At 34.0% G+C, this 12,719-nt stretch overlaps 1 protein-coding gene across 15 annotated transcripts in view; it reads left to right on the forward strand.

Moving 5' to 3' along the window:
- The window catches only part of CaMKII (Calcium/calmodulin-dependent protein kinase II), a 32,254-nt gene extending 20,113 nt beyond the window's left edge, over positions 1-12,141 (forward strand). Inside the window, exons 10-18 of one of the 15 annotated variants that reach the window (XM_065304720.1) lie at positions 660-749; positions 2,050-2,106; positions 4,575-4,646; positions 5,441-5,482; positions 5,879-5,941; positions 7,307-7,382; positions 7,495-7,589; positions 7,655-7,769; positions 7,906-12,141. In XM_065304720.1, the coding sequence (XP_065160792.1) occupies positions 660-749; positions 2,050-2,106; positions 4,575-4,646; positions 5,441-5,482; positions 5,879-5,941; positions 7,307-7,382; positions 7,495-7,589; positions 7,655-7,769; positions 7,906-8,041 (746 nt within the window). In that variant the 3' untranslated portion in view covers positions 8,042-12,141. Of the gene's footprint in view, positions 1-659; positions 750-2,049; positions 2,107-3,421; positions 3,644-3,959; positions 4,074-4,574; positions 4,647-5,440; positions 5,483-5,878; positions 5,942-7,306; positions 7,383-7,494; positions 7,590-7,654; positions 7,770-7,905 lie in introns of those variants that run through there. The other 14 variants (XM_065304723.1, XM_065304722.1, XM_065304719.1 and 11 more) reach the window with 14 other exon arrangements.
- Positions 12,142-12,719: the final 578 nt, after the last annotated feature.

Consider the following 12,719-nt stretch of genomic DNA (forward strand, 5'->3'; position numbering starts at 1 on the left):
CTAGAAATAGCCAGACATTTACATTACGTAGATAATGTTTCACATTTACTTATTCTAATTATTAATTATATCTAGTTATTACAAAAATATTTGCTTACTTTTTGCAAACTTTAGTACTTGTTATATTTCATAGCGTTGATATGCACCAATTTTAGTCATATTGTGTACGTATTGGACTTTGGGAAGTAATTTTTAGGATAGTATGAAGAATCAAGTTATAATTGAAAGATTTATGAGTGTAATTTCGTCCCGAACTTCGTGTGCTTTGCGAAATGATTGCTAACATTCTTTATTGATTCAATTCATCTTGTCGTCGAGGATAAGAACTTGGAACTACATCAAACTTTTATATGCCACTTAATAATTTCCGAGAGTATCGCATTAAATATTTTAATTAAATTTCAAAAACAGTCCACGTACACAATGTATATAATTATATTTTATTCTTAATCAATCAAGTTTTACATATTTATAACTAATTCAGCACTATATTTCCTATATTTCTACTCATAGGTAATAAAATAGCATCAAAAGTTAATTAATACAAACTTAGGCTCCAGTTTAATTATACTAAAATAGCATAGTTTGCTATTTCAAGTTTTTTCGACGCGCATCATGAAAACAAGTTTACTCATATTGTTGCTTGTATGCCCACATAGGTCGCAGCATAATTGTGAAAAAGGGCGACGGATCTCAAGTGAAAGAATCCACGGATAGCTCCACCACGCTGGAGGACGACGACATCAAAGGTATGTGTCCAATTTCTTCTATTCATTGCTATCCAGAAAATGTCAAATGTCACATTTGTCGGTCACGCATATGTGTTTGTTGAGTTGTTTTGTTTTGTGGTAGCGAGCAAATAATTGTGTTCACGGATAGGCGCGCGCTTATCAACTTATACGCAACGCACAAAGTATATACTCACCGAAATATGTACCAATGTACTTATATTACCTCCAAAAGTTTCATTTGCTGAAAGTCCCGAACATCAATCTTATCACTGCCACTGATGGTTGCGTACATCGTCACAGTGTCATTCTCATTATTGCGTATATTTTGTTCACCATATGACCATACCACTGGTTTATTGTTATTATTATGTATTAGCGTATTAGATGTGTTTAGGGCTGTGTATTTTATATTGATTATTGTTTGATGTTTAGACATCGTTAAGTTTATGTTGGAAAAACGCAGCGAAAGTGATAGTTGAATTGTTTTAGTTTTTACTTAATTACTCAAAAACTAATTAACCTAAATTAATAATTCTTTTAGCAGCCCATTTCATATTAAATTCTAAATATTTTCTATAATTATTATAATAATAATGTGATTTTATCAAGAGATATAAGCAGTTTTGTATTAATTTAACATTTATTTTGCAAAATTTAATTTTAATTGTTTATAACTTTGAGAGTACTAGGTAGAAACATATACTTTAAAAATTAGATGATACAGAATTTAATACAGAATATATATGTGAAAGAATTATAATTATAACTTAAATAGTTTTTGAGTAATGTGTAAATAACTACAACATTGAACTATTTTCATTTATTTGCTTGGATCGGAATGAAAAGTCCGATTCTTATAAATGTTTTCGATTAATTTCATCCAAAATAATATCATTGCGCCTCGCTTCTCTGTTTCTTGTTTTAATTTTAATTACATACGTAGTGTAGTGCCGTGAAAGTGGATCGTTCACCAACCACAACCAAAAACCCTTATTTTCACCCCCGAATAACTGTTAATACACATTGTATAGTGGTGCCTAATGTAGCCTATACGCAAATGCAATATATTCCCCGTAGGATCGTAATAATTTTGCACCGTACACGATTATAATATTATATATTCACACGAATATTTAAATTACTTTCTAAAGTACACCACCACTACCACCACGCCTAAAACATACCTATATAATTAGTTTTTGATCGATAATAATATAATACATATATATAATTAGCATATAAATTATTCTGAACTTTTGTTTTTGGTCATTTTTATCGACTATTTGGATAATATGTTTGTGTTCTGGGCGACGCTCAGAAGACAAGAAGGGCGGAGTGGATCGCAGTTCGACGGTTATTGCAAAAGACCCAGAAGGTAATTGAACCACAATCTACTACTACATAAACTGTCTTTTAATTTTTGTTTTACTGTTTACTATTTTTTTGGTTCTCAGTTTTACCGTTCTATTAATGATTTTTCCGAATACTTTTTTTTACAACCTGCTGCGTACTAATACGCAACTTCTTTTACACATTTTTGAACGTTTTGGGAAGTTTTGTTCACTGAAGACGAGATCTCAATACATACCTACTAGTCATAGTCATAAGACACGAATTTGTCGATTACAGCAAAGCGTAAACATAAAGAATTGAGGTTATGTAGGTGACGCAGAGACTTGCGGCCATTTTGACAGCTAAAAATCAGTTATATTGTCGATTTAGTAAAGTTGAAACTATTAAAAGTCGATAATTTGCTGTCAGATCAAAAGTCTCGGCGTCTCCAAGTTGAACTTTAATGTATATATTAATCGAGCATGTCAAGTGAATGTATTTACTATCAATTATTATAGACTTATTCCAATAAGATGAAAAATACCAATATCAGTACGTTTTAATGAGCACAGCATCGTATTACATAAGAATGTGTTAGTGTTTAGTGTGCATGCGTGGCGACTATGAAATAATCTAAGTAGAAATGTGCCCGTTTTACACTCTCGATCGACAATAATTACAGTTTGCGCATAAGCACACACGTCTCGTCCGCTTTGTCTGGGTTTAAAATTAGGCGGTGCTCTTGTTTTTTCTTCTCTAACTACGCGCCGGACTACCAGTGAAAATATAATTATAAATTTGGACCATTCTGGTGTTAGATGAACTCTCACATATTTGAGTTGTTGTCCGTGTGTGTGTCGTTTTTCTCGCTGCAAACTGGTGTTCGCTGGTGTAATTCGAATTGGCCATAGACCAAAACTACTTCAGTTTTATTTCGGTTGTTTATGCGAGTGCATCAGCCCGACCGGTGGAATGTTACGTTCGCAGCGAAGTCGAAATAAACGATTACTTCTTGTTTGACTGAATTATTATTCTTATAAACTGACTACGTTGCGTAATTAGTGTTGTGTGGCACAAGGTCGGACAAGATTGGTTTCTTCGTGAAGATGCTCTCAGCTGTTGCCGGCGTTTTGGGGGCCAAGCGGCGCGGCGCCGACAATAATTGTAAATTAAACTTCTCACACACATAAAACAGGTTTTGTTTGATTCGTGTTGCTATAGCAACGTAGTGTGTATGTGTGGCTGCGTGTATGTAGAACAAAATGAACTGCAAATTACGAGTATCTACACCAAAACGTTAATGATTGTTTTATTGGGATGACGGGGATAAAATAATATAACGAGTGTATTTTGGCCAGGCGGTACGCCACCACAATCCCCAAAGTTGACGGCAACCAGTTCGCCAAGCAGTTCGATAACTGCCGTGGGCCCGACAACCGCCGCCGTCGCTGCCACCACCGTCGTCAGCCAACAGCCGGCAAACCCGCCGTCGCCGGTAACAAATGTCTCGACGGCGAGCGCTCCGCCGCCCAGACCAGTGCCGCTCAATCTGGGCCAGGCGCTGGTGCAAGGTGTTCAAGGTTAGAGGAGACCGGCCATTGCACTGTTGAATGCGTTTTCATGATAATGATAATGATAACTAAAATGATTATTAAAACCGACTACTCTATGTGGAGTTGAAGCACCGCAACTAAAACCAGCACGTAACCAGCCGCCATTTTGATTGATTGAGAGTTTCCAACTTTTGCGAATTAACCACCACCACCACCACAATCATCATCATCATCTTGAATCCAATTAATTCGAATAATACTACAATTAATCCCTCGTTGATTACGTCGTCGCATAATTAAAGGAGAAAAGGGATGTGACACTAACACCGAGTTTTGTTTCTAGGGTTGATATCCTTTATCTCGTGTGGTTTTTGTAAAGTAGGATAAAGTAAGCATAAAAAACAGAATGTCGCTGGTGGGGCGTTGTTTAAATAAAGCGCATTCGCAATCTAAACAACGTGTGAGCAATATATGTTTGAAACATCTTTAAATTTACACAACCCGAAAGTGTAATAACAAAAGTAAGACACGATTAATCTCGTTGTGCGTCGTTGTTCGTACCGTGGCGTCCGTTTACCTAATCGCACACAAACACACAACGCTCCCAACTTGAGGGAGTCGTTCCTAAGAAATAAGAAGTAAGAGAGAACATCTGCGATTGGCGGTCGTGGCTAATTTTAATTCACTGCTGGTGTGTAAACATTTCGAGACGAATGCCTGTGTTCGATTGAGGAGGCACTAAGCGCACATGTTACTCTGGACTCTTTTTGCCACTCTCTGTGTGTTTGCATGTTTATTTGGCGATCGCTTCCTCTCTCTGGGCTGTTACGTTATCTTTTAATTTCGATCGTTTGTCGGATGTGTTTTGTGTGTATTTTTTTTCACGTTTTTTTGTTGCCTGTTTGGACTGGGATTTTACGATACGTTTTGTTTTTGTTATGTTTTATCCACTATTTAGATCGCATCTTTTTGCACAATGATTGGGTGGACTCGACGATAAACTATACGCGACTCTCATTATCTGATTCAGGTTTGTTTCAATTTGACGCCATTTTTGCACCCTACTCAAATTCATTTATTTAAAATTAATTAACTAAAAATTAATCATTTTAACATTATAATGCTTTGAATAGTGACTGAAAAATTGGAGAAAAATAATTATTTTTCTCTTTTCGTACGCTTTAGTATTTTTAACAGAAGAAATGCTTTTGCTTCCATTAAAAAATAACGCCACTCTGTAAATTAAATATTCATTAGATTCCCTTCTCGAATTATTGATTGCGAATCCATTTCTTAAATGACTCGACATTTTCGCAACTAAACATAAATCGTTAACTGCTGCACAGTGCAATTCGAAACAGCCAGTAAGCGTTGAAAATTTACAGCATATAAATCCACCTGAGCATAAGTCACTGAGCATACACATAAACTTACGGTCCTTATCGTTATCTCGAGCATTATTGCACGTTCTGGTTGGACCGATCGAGTCAACAGCATTTTATCAACATCCGAGCTGATCGCCGCGCGAGCACGTCCGCGAATATACGAGTATTTACATACGTAAATTCGCGAATTTCGTATTTCGCCATTTACACATTTGCCAAAGTAGCGCTTGCAAACCACGCACGAAACATAGTTCCATGTTTTGATCGTTTTGTTGGACCTGTACATTTACAACACAACTATCGCTGTTGTTGGCACTCTGTGTGTGTGTTTGTTTTATGTCAATCGTAATCGATTCGCTATGGAAATGCTGGCTGTGTGTCAAAAAGAAGCGCACCAAAGTCGTGAACTTCTGTAACGTTTGCCTTATTGCATTTGTAGATGAGTCCGTGTTGCATGAACAGTTGTCCGAAGAGTTTGACGGTAAGCAAATGTACACCACAACACAATCCACTTATAACACACATACATAAATTACAATACACCCTATTCGACATGTTTGTAATTTGTAACAGCATTTCGTATCGATTACAACGCTACTAATCCATCGATACGTGTTTCAATTAAGCGCATATTTAATTGAAATCAATTCCAACGAACAATACAAGACTTATTCGTCACTTCAAAATTTTTGTTTGATTAACTTTACAATTTCTACCTACACTTAAGTTGAGTATAACTTAATTTCATTTTTTTAAATTTTTTGTTTCGTTGAGTTTTGATATTGAAATCGTCAAAGAAAAAAGATAAAATAATCGCATGTTTTATGCTGTATACTAACTCGGCTTGTTTTCGCCCCCGTCGGTTTTCTTTTTGTAGAAATAAGGATTGTTTGTCCAGACAAGCCGTACACTCAGCTATCCACAAACTCACAGACATCAGGTATGCTATTACTTATATAGAAATATCTTACTAAATATCTTCAGTAACCAAATGAGCCCGAGCCGAGGTCTCGAACAATGTGTTGTTGTCATACCGAGTGAAGTAACAATCTGTTTTGCCTTTCGATTCGATTTTTGACGCATTTATCTGCACTCAGTATGTCAATTGCTAGCGCAAATATTACAATCCATGCAGAGCATTTCCATTAGGCTTTATTAACCTCAATTAACCTCAAAATGTCTAAATGCAAAAATTCATCTAGGTTTTAAGCTTAATGCGCAAATGGAAATGCTATGTATGCATTGATTTTACTAATATTTTCATCGATTCTTCGTGGCATTAAATATTTCAAACTCTATAAACTTTAATCTTTAATCTTTTGCTTTTCATTTTGTTTTCGTTCTGCGCTATTCTATTGGCATGCTTTCTTTACTTATCTACTAATTTTCATGATAAACCGTGCACTGTTTTAACAAATAATTCTATCTACTAAAACTATCTTCTAAATAATCTTCCTAATATCGAAGACGTAAACAAATAACAATTAATTTATGAATGTGAAAATGAAAATACGTACACCTTATTTATAAACCAGTGGTAATTGGTGTCTTGTTTTGTCTTTAGCTCTCATTTTGTTGGCTAATTAAAGCAGCGTATATTTTGAATATTATAGGAACAATAGATTTATTAAAGTGATGTGTGTAAAATATATTACAGAGTAATTAAAGTTACGTTATTACGTAGAGTAGTTTGGAAAATTTTGCTTTTTAACGAATTTTTTTACACAAAAAACAGAATCATGTTTACGGGACGCTTAAAAACAAATCAACGTAATTTCTAAACTATTACTATCGACTATACTATACTTTCTGACTATATTTTCTGATCATGCATCGAAACGCCGAACGCGAATGATCATTAAGATTAAGATTGATTGAATATTAATGGTCAAACGGGTTCACATATAATATGTGTCTATTATATTTTTCGTAGATTTGAAAGTCGGAACGTTAGGTCGTTTCATCTGTAATTACATTTATATATTTACTTGAATGTAAGCACGCCGGCTTCAATCTCTCATTTCTCCAAACTCTCTCGGATCCGAAGCGAGATATTCATCATTATTATTAACTGTATCATACTACCACTAAATTTCGATGTAAAATACGTGTATATCTGTACGATGTTGTATTTAAGTTCCTAATTAACAATTAATTAATCATTTGTGTTGCCATAATACCCGATTTGTCCGTATATACTTTACTTAATAAGGTGTCGTACACTAGTTGTTCATCTTTGCGTGTGACGAGACACGACCGCCACTTTGCCTGACGTGCTGTTAATTCGATTGTTTTTGCGATGCAGCGCGCCGCCAAGAGATCATCAAGATGACTGAGCAGCTGATCGAAGCCATTAACACCGGCGACTTTGAAGCTTATACGTAAGTGCCTGGCAATTAGCGGCAAGTTAATGTAGCGAATTTCCTAGAATCGGGATGTTAATTGAGTGGAGCTGTGATATTGATTGACGGTTTTTCCATCTTCGCTTTACAGTAAGATATGTGATCCACATCTCACTGCGTTCGAGCCTGAGGCGATGGGTAATCTAGTGGAAGGAATGGATTTCCATAAGTTCTACTTTGACAATGGTAAACTTAGATTTATTCGTATTTATGTGACGTTGATTTTATTTACTTTGCTCTATTTTTTTCAGTCTTAGGGAAGAATTGTAAAGCGGTGAATACTACTATACTTAATCCGCACGTTCATTTACTAGGCGAAGATGCCGCCTGCATTGCATATGTCCGCTTAACTCAATACATGGATAAGTAAGTTTCGTTTAAATCGCAATTTTATTCACAAAAGTTACTACGATTTTGAAGTAGGCAACCAACTATACCCTGTAACCGACCTGTTTTATACTGTTTTGAGGATGTAGAGAATAATATTTTTTAATTTTTTTAGACATGGCCAGGCACACACTCACCAATCGGAAGAAAGCCGCGTGTGGCACAAGAGAGACCACAAGTGGCAGAATGTGCATTTCCATCGCAGTGGCGGCACCGGCGGAGCGGCGTTCGGTTTCAGCTCGCATAAATAAAATAAAAAACATAGCCAACCATCTACAGAATAAGACAACCCCAAAGAAGCAAACTAACGCCATCGCTAACCATCGCGTGTTACCTATCCACCTATGACTAGATAAATGATAAATTAATTACCTTTAAGGATACTATATATGACTAGACACCACAGACATCAATGAGAGGAAGTATATTGAAACAAAAAAGCAACCACCCACTCCCCTGCCCTTAACAATTGTTACACACTCGGTACCACAGCACTATTCAATGGCGATGGAGAAATTTTCGGGGATGTGCCACGAGCAATTCGAACGTGTTAGGTAATTATACACAAAAATTATTAAAAACGCAATCGCTAAGATTACTGAGATGGACAACGTTACAACGCTACTACTACCATTATGTACTTAATGAACTACACAAATTGTTATTTAATTTGAAATAATAATATATATGAGCAGGAAAATATTACACTACATATATTAATGATGGATATAATTGTAAAATGATGGACGCTACGCAACGCGATTTTCAAACTTTAGTCGTATTGTATACATTGTATAATTATTATATTAAACTAAAACACTTTGACGTGAGAGACGAACTGTCGCAGGCAACTTAAGCATATACATATATAAATAATTACTAATCTATTGCAATTTGGATTGGAACAATATTATTAAAAGAAAACGTATCTAACGCATGAGAAAAATAAAAAAGAAAAACCACAGGAAAAAATAACAAACACAAACAAATCGGTCTCAAATCAAATTTATTGTAATTTGTGTGTATATATGTGGTGATATTATTGATTATATCTTGTTGTTGATGGTGTGCAAGTGAAGTCTATCGATCCGATTGATTTCGTCTTTAAATGTTGTTTATGCATAGGCTAATGATAAACAGAAACGTAGGATTAAAGCAGAAGATATTGATATGGAATTCGAGTCACACACCACCAACACGCTAAACAAGTGTTATTTGTATTTGATGAACACACGAAAACGTGGAAAGATTGTTAATTTTTCAGTATTAGTAATGTATATTCTTTGTGCAATATTTGGTCACACCACCACCACCACCACGAACATCTGAATGTGTTTTACTTACTTTCACGTGGACGGTTATTACTTATGACATAATCTTGTTATCAATTTTTATCTTTAAGAATTCCAGTGTGCGTGTGCGTGAACTTTTCAGCGATCCTCCAGTTTTGTGACTTTCACTTCTTAGCACTTGCACCACTAGAGAAACAAGGCGATTGTTTACTTAAGAAATAAATAATTCGAATGTATCGTGTATCTTGCACACAATTTTGTCGACGTGCAATGAAAAAAGGTTTATCAAATTGCGTACTTATATAAATGAAACTAAAAACTAAAACTAAGCGCAGAACGCTGTCGAACTGTAGCTACAACCAAATCATATTAGGTGGAGATCCTCTTCTAGTTTTACATTACTGACGCAATTGAACGATTTGTTGTTATTCTCATTTTAAAATGTTAACTATAGACGTATGGTACATGTACGAATATAGAAGTTTTGAATAACTCACCAAAGAAAACAAAACACACACAAAAAATATGAAACGAATTGTATTGATCAACAAATGGCTTTGTCTATTTTCAACTATTTTGTCTAGTGTTATTTATTATAATTAATTGTTTTCTAAAGCTAAAAACGCTGGTTAGTTTGTATCGATAGCTACGATTAATTAGTTTGACGAATTGATCGCATGCGGCGACATTTTACAACACGTTTGGCCATAAATGTTGTTCTGGGATGTCGCCAGCGTAATCGTACAAGTTTATTATATTGGCTCTTATAGAGCGACATCATGATATGAAAGAAACTACTATTTACGATGAGTTGTCGATTCATGCAAATTGATTAACATTAAAAAATGAAGCGAACACGTGATGTGAAAACCTACAAACAAACAAAAAAGAAAAGCAAAACAAATACGTGCTAATAGATGAATAGATTTTAAAGGAATATTACAAAGAAAAAAAGAATCATTATTACATAATACTTGAATTTTTCAATTCTGACTTTTGATGACTTTTCTGATTATTCTCATTAACATTTAAATTCTTAATTAAAACTACAAAACTATTTAATCAACTATGACATAAACAAAAATTACTGCATTAATAAATGTACTAATATATCAGCTAAGTATTTCTTATTGTAATTGGACTGCGACCAACCAAAAAAAAAAGAACAACAATTAACTAACAACTAAAAAGCTGTCTATTATTATTAAATATCTTCAAACGAACGAACAAAAAATAATGCAAACAAACTTTTAGAGCACCAAAAAAGAATTGTTGTATTTTATTTGTACGTATATTCTACACCAACTAACGTGATTAGCGTTGAGATGAGAAAAGTTAGCCTCTAACATACACTCCAAATCCGCCCTTTGAAAAGTCTTAAGAAATCTTACTATCAAAGTATCACACCATTTCTTATTCATGCGAATCAGACTGCACATTACCCAAACACATAGTTGCATAATTAATACAGGGTGTAAAACAAACGTACGCATCGTCGAATCAGCAAATGCCAAGGTGAAATGTTTAGTTTCTATAAAACAGGTTAGTGTTGTTTTGTTGTTTTTGTTTTCTTAGAGTATCGTACACCCTGTATATGTTGAACATTGTAAGACAGTCATATATGAATACATTTCGATCCTCTTCCACTTCGTACTTGCAAACCAAATGTAATTTGCGTATCGTTAGTGTTAAACTAAAAAGCAAAATCAACTCACTAGTCGCACGTGCATTTTTGATCATCGTTTTACTCAACTCTTCCCTTTGAATGAGAAATACACTAACGAGTAATTAGATAGTTATCGGTATTTTTAAATTTTATATAATAAACAGATATCTGAACATTTTTTGTAAGCGGACGAGAGTTGTTGGCAAACACAAGATTTCGATTAATCGATTAATCCTTACTAAATACTAACTTAAATAAAATTTACTAAATGAAAATGAAAAAAACACACAGGAGTTAACACTGAATCTTACATATATATAGCATTTTTGTAAATGTTGATAATACTTATTAATACAGTTAATATGACGGAGTAAACGATTTAAAAATATTAAATTTAAACAAAAATTAATAATAGCTCTTTGAAATCTGATTGAAATCTGAGTCTGAGCGGTCATGTTGAACGCGCAGCACATAATTCATTGTACTAAAACACTAAAATCGTAAAAAAAACCACGAGATAAAACTACTAATTGTATAATGATTTAATTATTTAGTCATTAACAATGCGGTGGATACTAAACAAAGTTGTAATCAACTTTGTCTGGTGTCTATCTTGCTTTAAACCTATTGTAACATAAATCGCAATGCAAGTTTTTTGGACTCACTTATACAAACGCATGAAACTTTCCCAAAAAAAACATTTTATCTTGTATATGTGTGCCATATGTATGATGACAATGTAGGAGCCGCCTAAGTTTGCTCTCTCGCTAATGACACAAGATCGAATTTATAATATGGACTTGAACAAAAAATTGAAACGCATTCAATCATTTTACACTAACTTACACACGTAGCCACCACTCTCCTACTTCATAATAATTCGTAGATTTTAGAGTCTTAAGTGAAAACAACAACACCCATGCAGAAAAGCAAAGCAGGACGACATAAAAAAAAAATCAATACCAACTAAGTTTACTATGAGACTTAAGTCGTTTTTCGGTACTTGCGTATTGCACATGTTGAATATCCTTGCATGAAACAAAGAGCATGAGTTAGGACTTAACCTAGGCAATGATTAGCAATGGATGCTCTTATCTAAGTAATGCCATACCGACAGTACTGTACTTACTACAACTACTCTGATTGTTCATTCATCATGCGTGTAGTGAGTGATTCTGTGAATCGATTTGCTATCGTCAACGCGAGTACGGAAATATATAAATATATTACATACATATGTATTTAAATGATTTCATAAAAATACCTATATGTTATCGATGCATTCATTGTTTATGTACACTATATGTACATTATTATTAATTACTTGACGTATGTACTTATGTAATTAACTATTTTTGGGCCTAAAATGAATAAAAACTATAAATATCTTTAAGATGGCTGAATTTTATACATTTAACTGGAATAGATGGCGCTGTTTGATTTTAACGGCTAATGGCTGCGTTTTATTACATTCTGTTGAAGAGGAGCATCTATCACCGTATCTATAATTGCAAAAGTAATCATTTTTTATTGCTACGTTAATAGTTTATTGCAGAGGCGAGCAAAGTTGTTTTATTTTTAAAATAACATTGACTCCTATATAAAGCCATGGCACGTCGATCAGAGTAATTGCAAGCGATGATTTACGGCAACCTTATTTTGTATCATAATGATTAAACACAATAGCACGTATTTTATTGATAACACTTATTATTGGCAACTTGCAACTGATAATAACTATCTTTTTATGGTAGTACTGATGCTTACATTATTAAATATATGCACATCACCTATCGCAACAATTATTTTATCTAAATCAAAATGAATTTGATTTTTATTGAGTACATTTTGAATATTATGTATTTCAATGTATTTTCAATACTAAATTAAACAGAATATAAATAATTATATAAATTTTGCACTTTATTTCAATTAATAAATCAAGTGGACAAAGATAAAATCAAATGCTCA

Source organism: Atheta coriaria, unplaced genomic scaffold, assembly GCF_025399875.1.
Source record: "Atheta coriaria isolate IRGN ID8LTWV9N9 unplaced genomic scaffold, Caltech_Dcor_3.1 hic_scaffold_6_pilon, whole genome shotgun sequence".
Lineage (NCBI taxonomy): Eukaryota > Metazoa > Arthropoda > Insecta > Coleoptera > Staphylinidae > Dalotia > Dalotia coriaria.